Source organism: Elephas maximus, chromosome 13, assembly GCF_024166365.1.
Source record: "Elephas maximus indicus isolate mEleMax1 chromosome 13, mEleMax1 primary haplotype, whole genome shotgun sequence".
Classification (NCBI taxonomy): domain Eukaryota; kingdom Metazoa; phylum Chordata; class Mammalia; order Proboscidea; family Elephantidae; genus Elephas; species Elephas maximus.
This window is the reverse complement of record NC_064831.1, coordinates 67,729,527-67,749,746: the sequence shown is the minus strand read 5'-3', so window position 1 is coordinate 67,749,746 and position 20,220 is coordinate 67,729,527. Positions and strand designations below refer to the sequence as shown.

Below are 20,220 nucleotides of genomic sequence, written 5' to 3'. Positions count from 1 at the left end.
GATAAAAAAAATCTCCATAGATTAATGTATATGAGCAGGTAATATAGGAAAGGAGGGAGCAGAATGATGTGGTGATTAAAATGTTGGTCTACAGGTATTATTCACAGTCTTCTATTTTTAATAATAAAGTCAATAGGTGTTCACTGTAGAAAACTTGGAAAATAGGAAAAATCCCAGGATAACATCTCAGTAGATAGCAGCTATTAACATTTTGGTGTAATTCCTTCTAGTCTTTCTTTTTCTATGCTTATTTTGGCATAATTGAGATTCAGTTTTGTATTCTGTGTTTTTTCATATCAAAATTTTACTGATACAGAAGAAATGCTTATGCCATGTTGACAGCCACCCAGTATTCCATGGAATTGAGTTAATTGTTATACTGTTCTTGAACATGCAGGTTTTGTATTTGTTTTTATAGTTATAAAGTTGAAATAGGCATCCTTATGCCTCAATCTTTATCACATTTTAGAGTAGTTTCTTGGACTTGATTTCTAGAAGTTATTGCAACAAAGTATCAACAATTGGGGCTCTTGATATCAAAAAAAAACCCAAAACAAAAAAAACAGTGTTGTTGCCATTGAGTTGATTGCAGTTCATATAGGACAGAATCGAACTACCCCATAGGGTTTCCTGGGTTGTAATCTTTACGGAAGCAGACTGCCACATCTTTCTCCCACGGAGCGGCTGGTGGGCTCAAACCACCAAACCTTCTGGTTAGCAGCTGAGCAGTTAACAACTGTGCCACCAGGGCTCTTGATACTTTCTGCTAAATTGTTTCAAAAACTCCTTTTAATAGGAAATTTAAAAGATGGCTTATTTACCTGGTAATAGCTACGGCTTTGTAAAACTACTAAATATGCTTTTCTCAGGTTCTAGCTGTTAAAATATAGGATATAAAAGAGGGAACCTTTTGAACTGAGCATGGAGGCTTCCTGCCCTCCCCCACAGAATAATGTATTCTCTCTTTTCTGTTCCCCGTTGAATCAAGAGTAATTTAACTTTTGGCATAAGACACTACTAAAGAGAAATACTTTGAATAAACTAACTTTTAAAACTTTTTGTAGGATATAGAAGACTTGGATCACTATGAGATGAAGGAAGAAGAGCCTATTAGTGGAAAAAAGTCAGAGGATGAAGGAATTGAAAAAGAAAATTTGGCAATATTAGAAAAAATTAGGAAGACTCAAAGGCAAGACCATCTAAATGTAAGTATGTGTAAATATCTAGAATATGCATTTCTGTGGTATCCTAGTCATCTAGTGCTGCTATAACAGAAATATCACAAGTCGATGGCCTTAACAAGGAGAAATTTATTCTAGTAGGCTACAAGTCCAAATTCAGAGTGCCAGCTCCAGGGGAAGGCTTTCTCTGTCAGTTTAGGAAAGTCCTTGGCATAAATCTTCCCCTGGTTGAGGAGCTTCTCTGTGCAGGAACCTTGGATCCAAAGGATGCACTCTGCTCCTGGTGCTGCTTTCTTGGTTGTCTGATGTCCTCAGCTCTCTACTTGCTTCTGTTTCCTTTTGTCTCTTATAAGATAAAAGGGGTGCAGGCCACACCCCAGGGAAACTCCCTTTACATTGGATCAGTGATGTGACCTGAGCAAGCATATTACATCCCACTCGAATCCTCTTCAACATAATCCAGTCTTTCCTCGGGTAGAGATTAGGATTTACAACATGTAGGAAAACTATACTAATCATAAAACAGAAGACAGCCACACAACACTGAGTGGGAATCGTGGCCTAACCAAGTTGGCAAATATTTTGGGGGGGACATAGTTCAATCTATGACATGTGGTTAGGTAAAGTAATTACAGGTAATACACATATGGAACAGTTCATTAAGATTATGATCTCAGCTCCCTTCCTTCCTTCCTGCCTTGGTTGTGGCAGCCATATGTTTTTGATGCCCTAGTTTCTCACCTATTCATAGACACTTTCTACCCTGTTCACCTGCTCTTCACATCCTGGAACCACCTGCTGTTCCCTGCACATACCCCCTTTCCATCCTGTTTTTGCTGTTTTCCCTGGTTACCTTCCTTCTAAGGGATCTATAGACTCAAATTCAGTTCATCCTGCAAAGTACAGTTCAAATTCTTTGCCCTCCATGAAACTGATCGCTGATCTGTCCTGTCCTGACCAAACCAAAAGTAATTTTTCCCTTGAGTTTCTTTAAGCTTTTACTTCTTTTTTTTGGCTTAATGTCTCTTTTGTTCAAAGCAGCATGGGGGAGTGAAATGAACACTGGGTTTGGTGACAAACACACACATGTGGCTTCAGTTTCCTCAGCTCTAAAATGTAGACAATATATACCTTTTGGATTGCCATGAAGAATAAATGAGAATGATGTATATAAATGCCCAGACAGAATAGGGGAACACCAACTGATAGTCTGGCTGCTCTGGCTCAACACCTTGTATTCTAGAGCTATTTATCAACCCCGTGAAACATGAGGACTGGTCTCTTTGTCTTGAGCACAGTTTCTTGAACACGGGGAATGAATTATTACGCAAGTAGATACCAAGTGTTATAAACAGGTAGATTACTTTATCTTTGTCAATTCTGCTTACTATATTAATTTAATTGGCCAATTTTTTTTTTAAACAAAATAAAGACTTTTAGCCCAGCCCATGTCTTGATTATTTAAAAAAAAAGAAAAAGTTTATGGCATCTGAATTAATAATACTTTACTTTGCGTCTTGTGATTGATGTACTTTGTGGCTATGAATTATAGTCCAAACAATTATAAATTATTGAACACTTACACATGCTAGACATTGTGTATGCTAAGCACTTCACACTTCATATGCTTTCTCATTTAATCTTCATCGTTAATGTGAAATAGTCTTCAGATGTGAAAATGGCTTCAATCAAGTAGTATGTTCAAAGTCACACAGCTAGGAATATCTTTGTAAACTTGATTCTTTTCCCCTTCTAAGTATAGTGCAGCGTTTAAAAATTTTCGTTCACATGGTTAGAGTTTTTTGTTTTTTTTAATATAAAAGCATTCTAAGTGTTTTTGACTTAAGATAAATAGTTCAGCTCCTATTCAGCCTTAGGGTAAGATGATGGCACATTTTCATTTTTAGAGAGGTCCCAGCACTGAAGAGAACTGGAACTAGCTACATGGAGACTAGTGTGTTGTTTCTCAAGCTCCTAATACGTGAACTGGACCTTCAGATCTTCATTGTAACATTTTTGCTTTTAGTCTTATCAATGCTGAGGGGCTCTAGTAATTTCAAAATTTGATAGGGTTTGGAACAGACTCATACTAAATTCTAGGTTAATGCAGGGTCAATGGAGGTCTAGACTTTTTTTTTTTTTTTAAATAATAAGAAATAGTAAATGAACCAGACTTGTCCCCAGTTTTTCATTACTGTGGAAACATTATAATCCTTCATTGAATTCAATTTGTATCTTTTAATTTCTTAAAATGTTCAGTGGTGATCCATTTTTACAATCTCATTGTGAACTTTTATTTCAGGTTCAAATACCTTAAATCTTTTAACTATTTAATTCAATAGATCTTGGTAAACAGTGAGTTCTATGTTTCAGGGTGCAGTGTCTGGGTCAGTGCAAGCTTCAGATAGACTTATGAAAGAGCTCAGGGACATATACAGATCACAGAGTTATAAAACAGGTAAGGACCTCTGGATCTCTGCTGCCACCATTGTCCTTCTGCTCTTTTAATGTAATAAAACTGTATAATAAACTTCACTTCTTCTAACAGGAATGAAAATGTTTTATTAACCTTATTTTAGGGATGTGAAATTCAAATTTAACTAAATTATCAAAAGATGTAGGAAATTAAAATAGGATGAGCTTACTTACCTTTTTACTGTCCTTATGGATACATCATTTAACTATTTTTTATCTTATTCCTGTTGGGGATTAATCCATATGATTTTTATCTTTTGAGAAAAGCACAAGGAGTATCTGTTTTGGAAGTAAATATGTTTTACTGCACAAACAAAGAGCTATAATTGTGAAGTTGATTTTTATGATTGTTTTCCCACCTTTTGGGAAAACAACATACTCAACTCTTGTTGTAGAGGTAGTCAGAGTATTAGTTTAAGATAGGTAAGGTTCTTTTCCATTTCATAGTTTGATTTAAGAGTGTTCTTTCTTACCCAATAAGACTTGAATATTGTGGCACCTCTCTAAAGGTAGAACTCGCCTATGTTGTTACAGTGTATAACTGTATTACATAAAGGAAAGAACCAAACTTCCATTTGTTTGAAAAGATAGCAGCATGAATCATTCAGGAATTCTCAAGAATGGTCAAATCTAAGGCATCAGAACTCAACTCAAAAAAAAAAAAAAACTTCATAGAATACAAGATAACCAAACTTGTCCCTGAGCCATTAGAAATTTCGTGTATCTTGCACTCTATAAAGCACACTGAATGTCCTTTTCTTGTAATAAGTTCAAAAGTTATCTGTAGAAATACTTGTATAATGTTAAGTATTTGTATACTAGCTTATCTTTAAATGTTAAATTGTTTCATCATTGTTTGTAGTAGAAAAGAATAACCCAGATATTGGATGGAACTGGTTAAGTTTGGATGTATTCATAAAATAAATTATTATAGAATTATTAATAAGGTTGGCATTGATTTATATATACTAACTTGGAAATATGTACTAGAAAGTTGAAGAAAGCAGATTGTAAAAGAGTATTGTAGAGGGATTCTATTTTCATAGAAATGTTTGCATGCACATAAAAGAAAAATCTTAAATACGTATGATTTTGTGTTACATATTTTTTTCTCCCACTCACAGTTAATGATAAACAATCTCTCAAGTCATTAAAAAGAAAACCAAACCCATTGCTGTCGAGTCTATTCCTATATTGTAACCCTATTGGATAGAGTAGAACTGCCCCAAAGAGTTTCCAGGGAGCAGCTGTTGGATTCGAACTGTTGACCATTTGGTTAGCAGCCGAGCTCTTAACCACTGTGCTACCAGGGCTCCCAAGTCATTAAAGAATCCTCTTAATTGTGGCCTTAATTACCTGTTAAAGACATAGATACTCAGCTCTAGTGGCAAAATATTTATAAAATAGCTTAGTTTTTCCTTGTTTTAATAGCAAAATTTCTAGCTTTTGTTGGCTATTTAGTGTATACATTTACACCAAAGTAATAGTTGTATGATCAAATGGAGCATAACTAACTTGCCTTATGTCTTTACAGGGATTTATTCAGTGGAACTCATAAATGACAGTTTATATGACTGGCATGTTAAACTGCAGAAGTAAGTGGCTTTTTTATGCTAACCCTCTCTTTGCAATGGTAGACTATCAAAATGGAGATTTTCCCCCCTAATTTGCCATCTATACAGTGGCTTTTACTTGGTACATTAGACCCTGTCACTATAGAAATATTTCATAGATTGTTAAAATGAGCAGTTCCTGAGGCCTAACAAGTAGTGAGAAAGAGGAAGGAGAAAAAGACCAGCTGTGGAAAAAGTGTTTCCTGGAGTCAGTGAGAGAATGGTGGAACTCAGGAACAAAAGTGTATTTAATAACTTTATGAGATTGACTGTGCTACCCAGTTTATAATTTGAAATAAGAGATTTGAGTAGGATCTGTATGTAGAACAGTTGTATATGATTTGTAATTGGTCTTGTCTGTGGCATATTTTTCTCTTTGAGGCCGTGGGCTAGTAATACAATTTTAGAGAAATAGATTAAATTTTTTTTTTTTTGAGTTTTAGGCATTGTAATAGAGCTACTGTCACAAAATTATGTACATATAACCATGATCGTTTTCTTTTAGAATGAGTCCTAACTGTGAACCGCCTTATGAGAACAGATTTTACAGTTTTACAGTACTATGATCTCTTTTTGGGCTTTTGTTCCCGAGGACCTGGGGGCTTTAGTGACTTATTTTTGCTGGGGCATAGAGCAGCTTTAGACCAATGTTTGGAGCTTAACCTAGGGGCTTCTTTTTAGCTCTTGGATTGGTATATTTTTTGAGGTCATAGTAAGAAAAATTAACTTTTTCGTTTGAACTGTTATCCGTTTTGTAATTCTTAGGGTTGATCCTGATAGTCCTTTGCACAGTGATCTTCAGATCTTAAAAGAAAAAGAAGGCATAGAATATATTTTGCTTAACTTCTCTTTTAAGGTAAGAAAATAGTAATGGAATTCCATATGCTTCTATTGGGAGTATATATTTGTACAACTGTTTTGGGAAACAATTTAGTAATATTTGGTAAAGTTGAAGATACTCAGACCCTGTGGGTCAGGAGTTCTTCTCTTCGGGGTGTATCTTGTAAGAAACAAGTGCTTATGTATATACCAGGAGACGTGTAAAAGGTGGTTCAGAGCAGCATTGTTTATAATAGCCCCAAACAGAAAATATCCCCAGTGCCCATCCCAGTAGAATGGAGAATTACAGTATTCATGATATGGAATACAGTTATGTGCACCAAAAAGGATGAATCTTGAACACAGTTGAAAAGAAACCAGACTACAAAACACATCATTCCATTTCTATAGAGTTAAAAAAAATAGGTAAAACCAATTATGTTGTTCAGGGCGTGCGTTCTCAGTGGAGGCAGTGTCACCTCCTGGGGCGAAAATTGGTCCTTGGGGAGAAATACGTTCGACATGACAATGATTTGTGGCCCTCCAAAAGAAAACAGAACATAAACAGGTATATAGTACATTTTTCAAACATTATCTCATGAGAAGGGGGCAATGAGGAAAAAATATTTCTAAAAAGTCTTCTTATAGAGGAATAATGAGAAAAAAAAAGCTGAGAAACACTGATTTCTGGATTAATACTTGGGCTGTAAAGCTATCAAGAAAAGCAGAGATAGGATTACCATCCAGGTTAGCATAGTGAGTATGTCCGGGTCGAAGGGAGGGGGTCGAAGGGAGGGGGTCAAAGGGAGGGGGTCGAAAGGGACATCTTGGGAGCTTGGATACTGGCTCTTACTTCTTGACCAGGGTGGTGATTTACATGGACTTACTTTGCAATAACTTGTTTTAATGTGTACATTTCGATATTAGGCACTTTTTTGAATTTGTGTTTTATATTAAGTAATAAAGTTTTTTTAATGATAAAAATAAAGATTAAAAAAGAATAGCAATGGAATCTAAATAAAATAATGATTTTAATATGAAATCTAGATAAAATCTAATAGCCTTAAATCTTTAAAATATTGAACGCTTTGGTCAAAAAGGAGTCTTGGTGGTGCAGTGGTTAAGTGTTTGGCTCCTAACAGAAAGGTCAGCGGTTAGAACCCACCAGCCGCTCCGCAGGAGAAAGATGTGGCAGTCTGGTTCTGTAAAGATTACAGCCTTGGAAACCCCATGGCGGCAGTTCTGCTGTGCCTGATAGGGTTTTACTTTGAGTTGGAACCAATTCAGTGGCAATAGTTGTTCAAAGAAGTTTAGGAAGTGTTTCTAAGGAATTATATTTGGATTGTATGATGTTTCTTTTTGACATCTTCTCAGCTGAGAAGAAAATTTATGCAACAATTGTTTTGCAGATTTTCTTTTTCCATTTCAATTCGGTAGACTTGTCAATGCATCAGGTACTACAGAAGGGCTTGAGGATATGGAGACATCTAAAATATGACCCCTGATCTTCAAAAGCCTGTGGTTGTTCAGGGAAGAAATCAGTGTGATGAAGGCTGTAGAGCTTTGGAGGTCATGATGAAGGGTGTGGGATTGTACCTTTATGCATTAAAGAGCCACTTAGGGGCTTTTATGCAGGGGCATGATTGATCCGATTGACTTTTTTCTTTTTTTTTTTAAAAAGAATGATTCTGGACTGTGACTTCTGATGCCAGAAGGAAGGGCCTTTGCTAGGGTTAGAGTATTTCTTAAAAGACCTGGGAAGAATGTGATTATCCTGAGCCAACTAACATGAGGAAGACATTAAACTGATTTGCCAAGTTAATAGTATCAGGATTCATAGACTTTAGAGGATAGCAGGTACGACTCAGAAAGAAGGATTCACAGGAAGGAGTCAGAACAATATTTATGGCTTTGGATATCCATGGTGACAACCCAAGAAGCATGAATAATAAGAAAATGGAGCTTGAGATATGGATGGGGATGGGGGAGCAAGAAGGAATGGGACCCTTTAGATTGCTGGCAACTTGTTAGGTCCTTGTGCTTTGCTTTTAAGGCAGTGGGGTTCCAGCTTTTCAGCCACATCTGAATTACTTAGTTGAATACAAAGGCATTACTTTAAGAGGAGTTTATATAGAGAAATTTGAGGTTTGTATAGACAACAGTAGCCAGGTTTGGGAAGGGATTCCATTCCATATCCTAAGATAGTTGGTTAAATTGTGGATTTGAAAAGGAGACCATGGGGTTTCCTAATAGCCTGTCTACAATTATTTGAAGGTCTGTATATTTGGAGGCCTAGTGGTGTAGTGGTTAAGAGCTCAGCTGCTAACCAAAAGGTCGACAGTTCAAATTCACCAGCCATTCCTTGGAAACCCTATGGGGCAGTTCTCTGTCCTATGGGGTTGTTACGAGTCAGAACTGACTTGATGGCGTCTAACAACAACCCCATGTTTGGAAGCATTAATTTGACTTGTTCTTTATGGGTACAAGGCATAAAAGTAGAACTAATAAGTTAATAAGGAGGCGATTCTAAACTCAGTATAGGAATGGTTTATAAAGAGTCATCCAGTGATGTAGTCTTTCAAAAATAGAATGTTCCTTCGAAGATAAATCACTTGGCACTAATATATTTGAAGAAAAATCAGATAAAAGAGGTAAAAAAATGAAGAAACCTTAAGAATCATGTGGGACTTATCAACAGAAATAACCTATGAGTGATTGGAGTACCAGAACAGGGAGGGATAACAGTAAATACAGAGAGAATTGTTGAAGATTGTTGGCAGAAAACTTCCCTGATACCGTGAAAGATGAGACACTATCTAGCCAAGATGCTCATCGAACTCCACGTAAGGTGGATCTGAAAAGAAAGTTGCCAAGACATATTATAAGCAAACTTGCGAAAACCAAAGATAAAGAGAGAATTGTTAGAGCAGCGAGGGATAAACGAAAAGTCACCTACAAAGGAGAGCCAATAATAACCTCGGACTACTCGGCAGAAACCAAGCAGCCAAGAAGGCAATGGGATGACATATTTAAAAAAATTGAAGGGAGAAAATTGCCTGCCAAGAATCATATATCCATCAAAACTGTCTCTTAAATATGAAGGTGAAATTAAGACATTTCCGGATAAACACAAGTTTAGGGGAGTCGTAAAACCGAACCAAGACTACAAGGAATACTAAAGGGAGTTCTTTGGTTAGAAAATCAATAAACAGGTATCAACCCAAGACTAGATCACTGGGCAGAGCAATCAGAAGTAAACCCAGACAGGGAAATCCAAAAAACAAAGCAAGATTATAAAAAAAAAAAAAGCTCAAAACAGGGTAACAGCGATGTTATTATATAAAAGAAGACAACATTAGAATAATAAAAAGGGACTAAGAAATGTAATCATACACCTTCCATATGGCCCCAAAACAGTTAAATGGGGAAAAGACAGTCTTTTTAACAAATGGTGCTGGCATAACTGGATATCCATCTGCAAAAAAATGAAACAAGACCCATACCTCACTCCATGCACAAAAACGAACTAAAAATGGATTAAAGACCCAAATATAAAATCTAAAACCATAAAGATCATGGAAGGAAAAATAGGAACAATGTTAGGAGCCCTAATACATGGCATAAACAGTATATAAAACATTATTAAGAGTGCAGAAGAAAAACTAGGTAACTGGGAGCTCCTAAAAATCAAACACCTATGCTCATCCAAAGACTTCACCAAAACAGTAAAAAGACTACCTACAGACTGGGAAAAAGTTTTTAGCTTTGACATTTCCGATCAGCGTCTGAGCTCTGAAATCTACATGATACTGCAAAAACTCAACTACAAAAAGACAACCCTATTATAAAATGGGCAAAAGATATGAATAGACACTTCACTAAAGAAGACATTCAGGTAGCTAACAGATACATGAGGAAATGTTCTCGATCATTAGCCGTTAGAGAAATGCAGATCAAAACTACAATGAGATTTCATCTCACTCCAATGAGGCTGGCATTAATCCAAAAAACACAAAATAATAAATGTTGGAGAGGCTTTGGAGAGATTGGAACACTTCTACACTGCTGGTGGGAGTGTAAAACGGTACAACTAGTTTGGAAATCAATTTGGTGCTTCCTTAAAAAGCTAGAAATAGAGCTACCATACGATCCAGCAGTCCCACTCCTTGTTATTATAATACGTTGTCTTCTCAGGCCACCCTTTGAAATCTTCTGTTCAGTTCTTTTCCTTCTTCATCAGTTCTTCCTTTTGGTTTAGCTGCTCGACGTTCAAGAGCAAGTTTCAGAGTTTCCTCTGACATCCATCTTGGTCTTTTCTTTCTTTCCTGTCTTTTCAGTGACCTCTTGCTTTCTTCACGTATGATGTCCTTGATGTCATTCCACAATTCGTGTGGTCTTCGGTCACTGGTGTTCAAATGCATCAAATCTAGTGCTGCTGTAACAGAAATACCATAAGTGGATGGCTTTAACAAAGAGAAATTTATTCTCTCACAGTTTCGGAAGCTGGAAGTCTGAATTCAGGGAGCCAGCTCCTGCAGAAGGCTTTCTGTCTCTGTCAGCTTTGGGAGGAGGTCTTTGTCATCAGTCTTCCCCTGGGCTAGGAACGTCTCAGTCCAGGGACCCTGGGTCAGCCCAAAGAACACCTCTTTCTTGGTGGCATGACATCCCTATCTCTCTGCTCCCTTCTTTCTCCTTTTATCTCTTGTAAAATAAGAAGTGATTTGCCCACACTCACCCTAATCTTTTTAACATAACCTAATCTTGCCTCTTTGACCACAGGCAGAGATTAGGATTTACAACACTTAGGAAAATTACATCAGATTAAAAATGGAGGACAGCCATACAATACTGGGATTTTGGGGGGACACTATTCAATTGATGACAGTGTCCAAGACAGAATTTAGAAAAGAGAATTGTGCTTGGTAGCCTGAGACTTAACTGAGGTTTCTTTTCTAGCTCATCTTCTCATGTGTTTTTATAAATCAGACAATCTTTTTCTTTTAATTGGAACAATTAGTCCATTTGTATTTCATGTTACTACTGATATTTGGGTTTACATCTACCATCTTATTGGTGCTCTTTAATTGTCCTTCTTGTTCCAGGCTGCTTTTTCCTCTTCTGTTTTTTTTTTTTTAAATTTCAGTTTGCCATTTCCATTAGCTTAGTAATTATGTTCGTTTACTATACTTAACTACCTTAAAATTGCAACTACAATACCATTGACTTCTCAGAGTTTAATATAAATTAAAATTTTTCCTTTTTCTGGTCGATGCAAGGACCTTAGAGCACTTTGACTCCATGTATCTTGTGCCAAATATGTGCTGCTGTTGTATGCATTTTAATTCTATAATTATCTAAAACCCTACACCGAATCATTACATAATTAGTCAATATTCATTTAGATCTACATATTTGCTCTTTTCATGGTCTTTAAGATTCCAACTTGGCTCATCTTTCTCCTTTCGGAAGAATTGTTCCTTTAGTGTGGATATGCCGATAGAAAAAATATCTTTATTTTTATTGTCCTTTTTTTTTTTTTTTAAAACCTTCATTTTGGAAGAGTGTTTTCATTGGGTATAGACTTCTAAGATGGAAATTCCTTTCTTTCAGCATCTTGAAGATAGCATTCCCTTATCAGAGCCTCCATTATTTCTCTTGAAGTATTTATAATGCTTAAATCTTGTGAAGTCTTTGATTAATTTTGGAAAATTCTCAACCATTATTTCTACAAATATTGTTTCTGTCTCCTTTTCTCTTCTCGTTTCAGGACTTTCCATATATGGAAAATCTTTTCAATATATTCCCCTATGTCTTTTTTTTTTCTGCATCTTCTACCTTTTTATCTCTCCTGTTTTCATTCTGGATGTTTTCTGACCTGTATGGAATCTCTCTTCAGCTAAGTGTATATGTTGTGGTTAAATGCATCCAGTAAGCTATTAATTTTAGTTACTGTATTTTTAAGTTTTGAATTTTTATCTGGTTTATTTTGATAATTAGTAGATCTCTGCCAGAGTTTTTAATCTCATGTTTTCTTTCCTTGCACATATTCTGAATAATTAGAAACTTTGTGTCTGATAATTCTATTGTCCTGATTCCTTGTGGTTTTGTATCTGTTGTTTGCATCTCTTGTTTTCTGGTCGTGTTGTCTTTAAGTCTCATATGACTGGTTATTTTTAGTGGAGACATAAGAAATTGTAGGAGAAATTTGAAGCCTTGCATGATTTTATTTTCCAGAGAGGATTTATATTTCCTTCTCTCAGGCGTGGGCACTAGCAACCCAGGATCACCTAATCCAATCAGGGATTGAGATGAGTCAGGACAGTTTACAATTTGTTCTTCACGCTCACAACCTAAATTGTGGTAGACTTGTCAGAGCCGTCTCTCGGGTGGACCCTGAACTCCAGTTTTTGTTTCCCTAGCCTTGTGAGTCTGCGAGTTCTACTCAGCTTCTGTGTTCTTAGCTCTGTCATTGCTGCAGTTGTCCACCTTTTTTAGTTAGAGGATTGGTCTGAATTAAATAGTTTTATCATTATTGGAATGGGTTGTTTGTATACTCCTATTGGAAGGGAACCTCTTCTTACATTTAGTAATTTTTACCAAAACACCGTTCTGTTTGGGCCTGATCTTAGCTACATTTTTATTTGATTTGGTTTTTATTTTTATTTTTGTTGCTGTTTTTACTTTTATGTTCCTCACTGTCAGATACTAGATGGACATACTCTTTTTAAATTTTATTAATTTTTGTTGTTGTTGAGAATATACACAGCAAAGCATATACCAACCAGTTCAACAGTTTTCTATGTGTACAATCGAATAACGCTGATTACATTCTTTGAGTTGTGCAATCATTTTCACCCTCCTGTTTTGAGTTGTTCATCCCCCATTAACATAAATTCACTGCCCCCTAAGGTTCCTGTTTAATCTTTCAAGTTGCTGTTGCCAATTTGATCCCACACAGATCTTAAAGGAGCATAATGCTCAAGGCAGACCTTTTTACTAGTTAAGCTAAAATATCATTTGGTTTTAAGAAGAATTCAGGGGATATTCTTGGTTTAAGGTTTAAAGGTTATCTCAGGCCAATAGTTGCAGGGATTGATCCAGCCTCCATGGCTCCAGAAAGTCTGGAGTCCACGAGAATTTGAAATTCTGTTTTGCTTTTTCCCTCTTTGGATCAGGATTCTTGTATAGAATTTTTAATCAAAATGTTACAGTAATGGTAGCCGGTACTATCCAGTTCTTGTGGTTTCATGATGAAAGAGCCAGTTATTCATGGAGGCAATTAGCCACACATTCCATTTCCTTTTTCTATTCCTGACTCTCCTTCCTTCTCTGTTGCTCCAGGTGAATTGTGCCTTGGAATGCTACTTGCAAGCTGTTAAGACCCCAGGCACTTCGAAATGAACCAGAAAGTAGAACAGAAACACGTTATTAGGCCAATTAACAGGAATGTCCCATGAATTCATGACCCTAAACCTCAAACCAAGGAACCAAGTCCTATGCAGTGTTAGGTTGCACATAAGCAGCCTTAGCAGCTACTTTTTTGTTGTTGTTGTTGGATCATACAACTTTGGTCAATTCAGCTTTTTACAGGTGTACTACTTATTGACAGCACTTAAAAAAATTGGCTGTGTGATACTACCCTTAATCAATGTGATTTTTCCGTAACTGTAAACTGAAACTCAGTACTCCATATACAATAACTCCCCCTCCTCCCACCTCCAGGAACCACTGATGAACTTTGGACGCTATACATTTGCCTTTTCTTGTGTTTTTATATAAGTGAGATCATACAACATTTGTCCTTCTGTGATTGGCTTATTTCACTGAGCCTAATATCTTCCAGCTCCATCCATATTGTAGCATATATCAAGACTTCATTTCTCCTACTGGCTGAGTAGTATTCCACTGTATGTACGTGCCACATTTTGTTTATCCATTCATCTGTTGATGGGCGTTTAGGTTATTTCCACCTTTTGGCTACTGTGATTAGTGCTGTCATGAACATTGGTGTACAAGTATCTGTTTGAATCTTTGCTTTCAAGTCTTTTGGGTGTATACCTAGGAGTGGAATTACTGGGTCATTTTATTTTTTTTTATGGTAGTTCTATTTTTAGTTTTTTGAAGAACTGCCACACTGTTTTCCACAGTGGCTGTTAAATGTACATATTCTTAAGAGTGTTCTTAAAATTAATTATATTTATTTATTTCTCAGGATAACTTTCCATTTGATCCTCCATTTGTTCGAGTGGTGTTACCTGTTCTCTCAGGAGGGTAAGTTGATATGATCATTTTATCTGTGTACATCAGAATCATTCAGAGGGCTGATTAAAACACAGATTGCGAGGCCTTATTCCAGGGTTTCTGATCCAGTAGGTCTGGGATGGGGCCTGACAATTCCCATTTTTAAGAAGATTCTAGGGTTTAGATGAAGCTGTAATCAGTAAATGGTTCCCACATGCCTGTGATCCTGATTACTACTTCTAGGTTATTTTCTGTTCAAACCCTGATTCAAAGGGGGGAAAAAAAAATAATCAAGGAAAAGAAATATAAAAAGATTTTATAAGTTGGGAATAAATGTATCCAAATATTTTTATTAGATCATTTTGAAATTTGATGTAAAATTGGCTAGCATAGATTTTTTAAGTTTTCTTGTGAGAAATTTCCAGGGCAGTAGTTTTAAGAATTTATGATCTTGAGCAGTTTACCACCTAGTTGCTGAGACAGACACATGAAGTTACAAATAATGCCATTTTCAGTTTTAAAGTCTTTTGTATACTTCATTGATCCTTTTTGCCATAATTCAGTTATTATTCCCGTTATGTATTCAGATGAACTATTTGAATAAGTGAGCTTGTGATTTATCCAAATAACTCTTCTGACTTCTAATAACTCTTCTGACTTCTAATAATAATAATATAAAAGGAGATTAAAAGTAGTAAGTACTCCATTGATTGTCAGATGCTAAGTATGGACTTAAGTTCTCTGAGGCTAAAAGAGAAATGAGTTGCTTTTGGCAGTAGTGGTTTAAGAAGACTTCATGAAGTAGGTGTGAGTCTAAGCTGGGCCTTGAAATATGAGTTGGTCTTGTTGGGTGGTGGAAGTTAAGGAAAATTTTCCTCATAGGTGAAGAAGCAGACACAATCACATATCTAGGAAAGAGCATGATGCATTTTATTCAGAGTATAGCAGACTGATTTGAGCTATAATATAAGGGGGTTAGGATTCATATACTAAGTAATTATGTTGGTATGGTATTATAATATTTGTAGTTTTAGAGGACTGTGGATCGGTGAGGATGTTTTTTCTTTTTCCTGGTGAGAAACCTAGGGTAACTCAAATCGTTAGTTTTGAATTTATCTTTCACTGGTTCAGGAATAGTGGGATAACAGTAGAGAATGTTTTACAAGGATAAATACGGTGATAATGGAAGAGACAAGACAAATTATACTCATAAAGCCTAGATGGTTGTGAGTGAAGAGTTGAGGAGTTGAATATGGTGTGGTAGTAATGGTAATGGAAAGATGAATGAAGTATGAAAGCTAATTTGAGATAGAATCATAATGAGTTAGTCTTTACAGCCAACTATTAGTGAGGAGGAAGAATTATTGACTGACGGGAGGAACAAAAAATGTGAAAGACTGATAAAACACAGGACTTGCAATCTCAGAATCAGACTAAAGTGTAAGCATTGCATGATTCAGGACAAAATGAGCAGTTTTTGTCCCATATGTTGTATATCCCCACATCTCCTTTAGCTACTGTCTTATTTCTGTTTCTTTTCATAGCCAGACTCTCTTTGTTGAATTTATAATTAAAAAATGATAAAATTCACCCTTTTAAAGTGTACAGTTCAGTGGACTTTAGTGTATTTATAGAGTTGTGCAACCATCACCATTACTTATTTCAGAACATTTTCATTACCCTAAAAAGAAACCCTATGCCCAGTAATAGTCACTCCCCGACCCCCCACCCTCAGCCCCTGGTCACTACAAATGTACTTTCTCTCTCTGTGGATTTACCTATACTGAACATTTTATATGAAGGGAGTCATACAAAATGTGGCCTTCTGTGACTGGCTTCTTTTACTTAGCATAATGTTTTTAAGGTTCATCCATGTGGTAGCATGTACCAGTAGTTCGTTCCTTTTTATAGCTAAATAATATTCTGTTGTATGGATACACCACATTTTATTTATCTGTGGACGTTGGGTTGTTTCCATGCTTTAGCTCTTGTGAATAATGTTGCTGTGTATACTGGTTTACAAGTATCTGTTCGAGTACCTGTTTATTTATCTGTCTACTTATCTATTTATCCATTCACTTATTGAAGGACATTTGGTTGAGTGTATACCTAGAAGTGAAACTGCTGGGTCATATCGTAAATTTATGTTTAACTTTTTGATGAACTGCCAAACTGTTTCCCAAAGTGGGTGTACCAGTTTATGAAATTTCCACCAGCAAAGCGTGCATACCCGAACTCTTCACTTCCTATAAAAAGAGACTTTGTGGTCTCTCTTACTGGCAGCTCCTTGTCCATTTAACTTCTGTAAGTTGGAGTCCTTCAGAATTTGTTCCTGGGTCCTTGCTTTTTGTTTTTTTCCCTTCCAACTTTCTCCCTAGATAATCTTATCCATTCCATTGTTTTTTAATTGAAAATTTTATTGAGGTAATTGTAGATTCACATGCAGTTACAAGAACTAATGCAGAGAGATCCCTTGTATACTTTGCCCAGTTTCCCCAGTGGTAACATATATTGCAAAACTATAATATGATATCACAACCAGAATATTGACTTTAGTTAGTATACTCCACAGATCTTATTCAGATTTCCCCTGTTTCATTTGTAACTTGTGTATGTGTATATTAATTCTGTACAACTTGATTACTTGAGTGGGTTTGTATGCCCACTACTGTAGTCAAGATACTGAACAGTTGAAAAACTACAAGGTTGCCCTTGTGAATCGCAGCCCCCTCCCTCTAGTGCTCCCTCTCCTCTCAACACCTGGCAATCACTAATCGGTCTTGAATTTCTAATGTTTTATCATTTCAAAAATATTTGTATGAATGGTATCATACTTTTTTGGATTGTAACCTTTAGGAATTGGCTTTTGGCGTGGAGACAACATTTGACCTCCTCCCTTCACGAGGTGGGGGGAAGGAGAATCAAGATCAACAGCCCAAGGGTGATTACTGTGAGGTGGAGGTCAGACATGCCTCCTCTTGCCACCATCTTTACCAATTCTGACACCAACCTTCCTTCCCACAGTACTCCCTGCTTCTCTGCTGGGTTCACTAATTCACTGCAGTGGCCACACAGAAATCACAGACAATAGTCAAGATTATGGGGTTTATTATGGTAGTAACAGTTACAGTTGAGGCTTAGAAACACTCAGGCTACAGTTCTGTCAGGACAGCCTCTTCCCAGCCGTGCTCGTTGGCATGCCCCTCCTGGCCCTAGGCCTTTGCCCAAAGGCGCTTAGCTTTCTCTCTCTCTGGTCTGGGAAGCCCACCACGCAGTCTCCTGCTGCCATTTTTCGCTGCCTTCAGTGTTTTAACACCCTTTCTCTCTGTCTCCTGGTCCCAGGAGCTTCTCAGTGCAGGAGTCCTGGGTACAGAGGACGCACTTGCCACTCTTGGCTGTTCTTCTTTGGTAATGGTGGGATATCCTTTCTTTTCCTGCCTCTGGGATTGCTCACCTTAAGCACAATGGGATGACAAAACTGACCAGTCCCTTTGGTGGGCTACAGTTACCATATCTGCACAGTTCTGCCCAGTCACTTGGGTGGAAGTTATAAGACCATGGCTAGAAAGGCTACACAAAAGTGAGCTGTCATACCACAACTTTTTTCAGTCATCATACTTCCCTGGAGATTCATCTAAGTTGTTGTGTATATCACTAGTTACTTTCTTTTTGCTGCTGAGTAATAGTCTTTTTTTTTAAATTGTGCTTTAGGTGAAAGTTTACAGAGCAAATTGGTTTCTCATTAAACAATTAATACACAAATTGTTTTGTGACTTTGGTTGCCAACCCTGCAATGTGTCAACATTCTGCCTTTCTTGCCTCCAGGTTCCCCATTTCCATCCATCTTACTTTCCTGCCCCTTCCTGGCTTCTTGTCTTTGCTTTTGGGCCTGGTTGAACTACGTATGTTATTGTTTGTTTTATAGGCCATCTAACCTTTGGCTGAAGGTTGAACTACAGGAGTGACTTCAATACTGAGCTAAAAGGGTGTCCGGGAACCATACTCTCAGGGTTTTCCCAGTCTCTGTCAGACCAGTGAGTCTGATCTATTTTTGTGCATTTGAATTTTGTTCTATGTTTTTCTCCAGCTCTGTCCAGGACCCTCTGTTGTGATCCATGCCAAAGTTGTCAGGGTGGTAGTCGGGCACTATCTAGTTGTGCTGGACTCAGGCTGTGGTAGTTGTGGTCCATTATTCCTTTGGGCTAATCTTTCCCTTGTGTCTCTGGTCTTCTTCATTCTCCTTTGCTCCAGACGAGATGGGACCAATAGATGTATCTTAGATGGCCCCTCACAAGCTTTTAAGACCCCAGATGCTACTCGCCAAAGTAGAATTCAGAACATTTTCTTTATAAACTGTTAAGACAGTTGAGCTAGCTCTCCCCCCAGACCATGGTCCCCAGCCCTCACCTCAGTAACTCAGTTCCGCAGGGAGTTTGAATGTGTCCATAAAGTTCCATGACTTTGTCTTGGTCAGGTTGTGCTGACTTACCCAGTATTAGGTACTGTCTTAACCCTTCACCAAAGTTACCACTTATTTATTGTCTAGTTAGTGTTTTGCTGAGTAGTATTCTTGGTGTGTATGTACCGGTGTTTAACCATTAGCCTGCCGAAGGACTTCTGGACTGATTCCATTTTTTGGTTATTACAAATAAAGCTGCTATGAGTATTTGTGTAGAGGTTTTTGTGTAGATGTGTTTTCATTGGAATAAATGTCTAGGAATGCAATTGCAGGGTCATATTGTACTTGGGTATTTTGTTTTTAAAGAAGCTGCTAAACCGTTTCCAGAGTGGCTTTACCACCTTACATTTTTACCAGCAGTGTACAAGTGATCCAGCTTTGGTGTTGCCACTTGTCTGTTTTAGCCATTCTGATAGGAATATAGTGATTTCTCATTGTGGTTTGAACTTGTGCTTCCCTAATGTGTGTTACCTAATGTTGAATATCTTTTCGTATGCTTATTTGGCAACTTTGTATACCTTTTGCTGAAATATCTCTGTCTTTTGCCCAGATTCTAATTGGATTGTTATTTTACTGTTTAATTATTTTTGAAATTAATAGACGTTTTTGGGAACAATTTTAGGTTTATAGAAAAATTATGCAGAAAGTACAGAGAGCTCATGTATAAACCTCCCCCAACACACACTGTTGTTAATACTAACATCTCTTAATATTAATGTGTTGCATTTGTGTGGTACCTTTGTTCAAATTGATGAACCAATGCTGAGACATTATTACTAACTAAAGTCCCTGGAGAAGGACATCATGCTTGGTAAGGTAGAGAGAGTCGTGGAAGAAGAGGAAGACCTTTGACGAGATGAATTGACAGGGTAGCTGCAACAATAAGCTCAAATATAGCAACAAATGTGAGGATGGTGCAAGACTGAACCAAACAGTGTTTCATTCTGTTGTACATAGACTTTAGGGTCTGTTGTACTTATAGAACCCACTGGACAGCACTTAACAACAAAGTCCATAGTTTACAGTTAGGGCTCAGTAATTTAATTAGGTTGTATGGTTCTCTGGGTTTCGACAAATGTATAATGTCAGTGTATCCACCATTACAGTATGATATAGAAGTTTCACTGCTGTGCCAATCCCCTGTGCTCTAGGTATTCTTCCTTCCCCTCCTTTCCAATTCCTGATCTTTTTACTGTGTTTTTTGCCCTTTCCAGAATATCATATAGTTGAAATTATGCAGTATGTAGTCTTTTCAGCCTGGCTTCTTTCAATGGAAATATGCATTTGAAGTTCCTCCATGTTTTTTTTATTATTTTTAGCTCATTTCTTTTTATCGTGGAATAATATTCCATTGTACAGATGTATCACAGTCTGTTTATTCACCTATTGAAGGACATCTTGGTTGCTTCCAAGTTTTGGAAATTATGAATAA

The 20,220-nt window shown here is 37.0% G+C and overlaps 1 protein-coding gene across 2 annotated transcripts in view; it reads left to right on the top strand.

The window, feature by feature from the left end:
- UBE2Q2 (ubiquitin conjugating enzyme E2 Q2) overlaps window positions 1–20,220 on the top strand; it is an 86,128-nt gene that overhangs the window by 44,301 nt on the left and 21,607 nt on the right. For both annotated transcript variants that reach the window (XM_049852866.1, XM_049852865.1), the window contains 5 exons: window positions 1,065–1,205; window positions 3,555–3,639; window positions 5,191–5,251; window positions 6,035–6,125; window positions 14,301–14,359. In XM_049852866.1, the coding sequence (XP_049708823.1) occupies window positions 1,065–1,205; window positions 3,555–3,639; window positions 5,191–5,251; window positions 6,035–6,125; window positions 14,301–14,359 (437 nt within the window). The remainder of the gene's footprint in view (window positions 1–1,064; window positions 1,206–3,554; window positions 3,640–5,190; window positions 5,252–6,034; window positions 6,126–14,300; window positions 14,360–20,220) is intronic.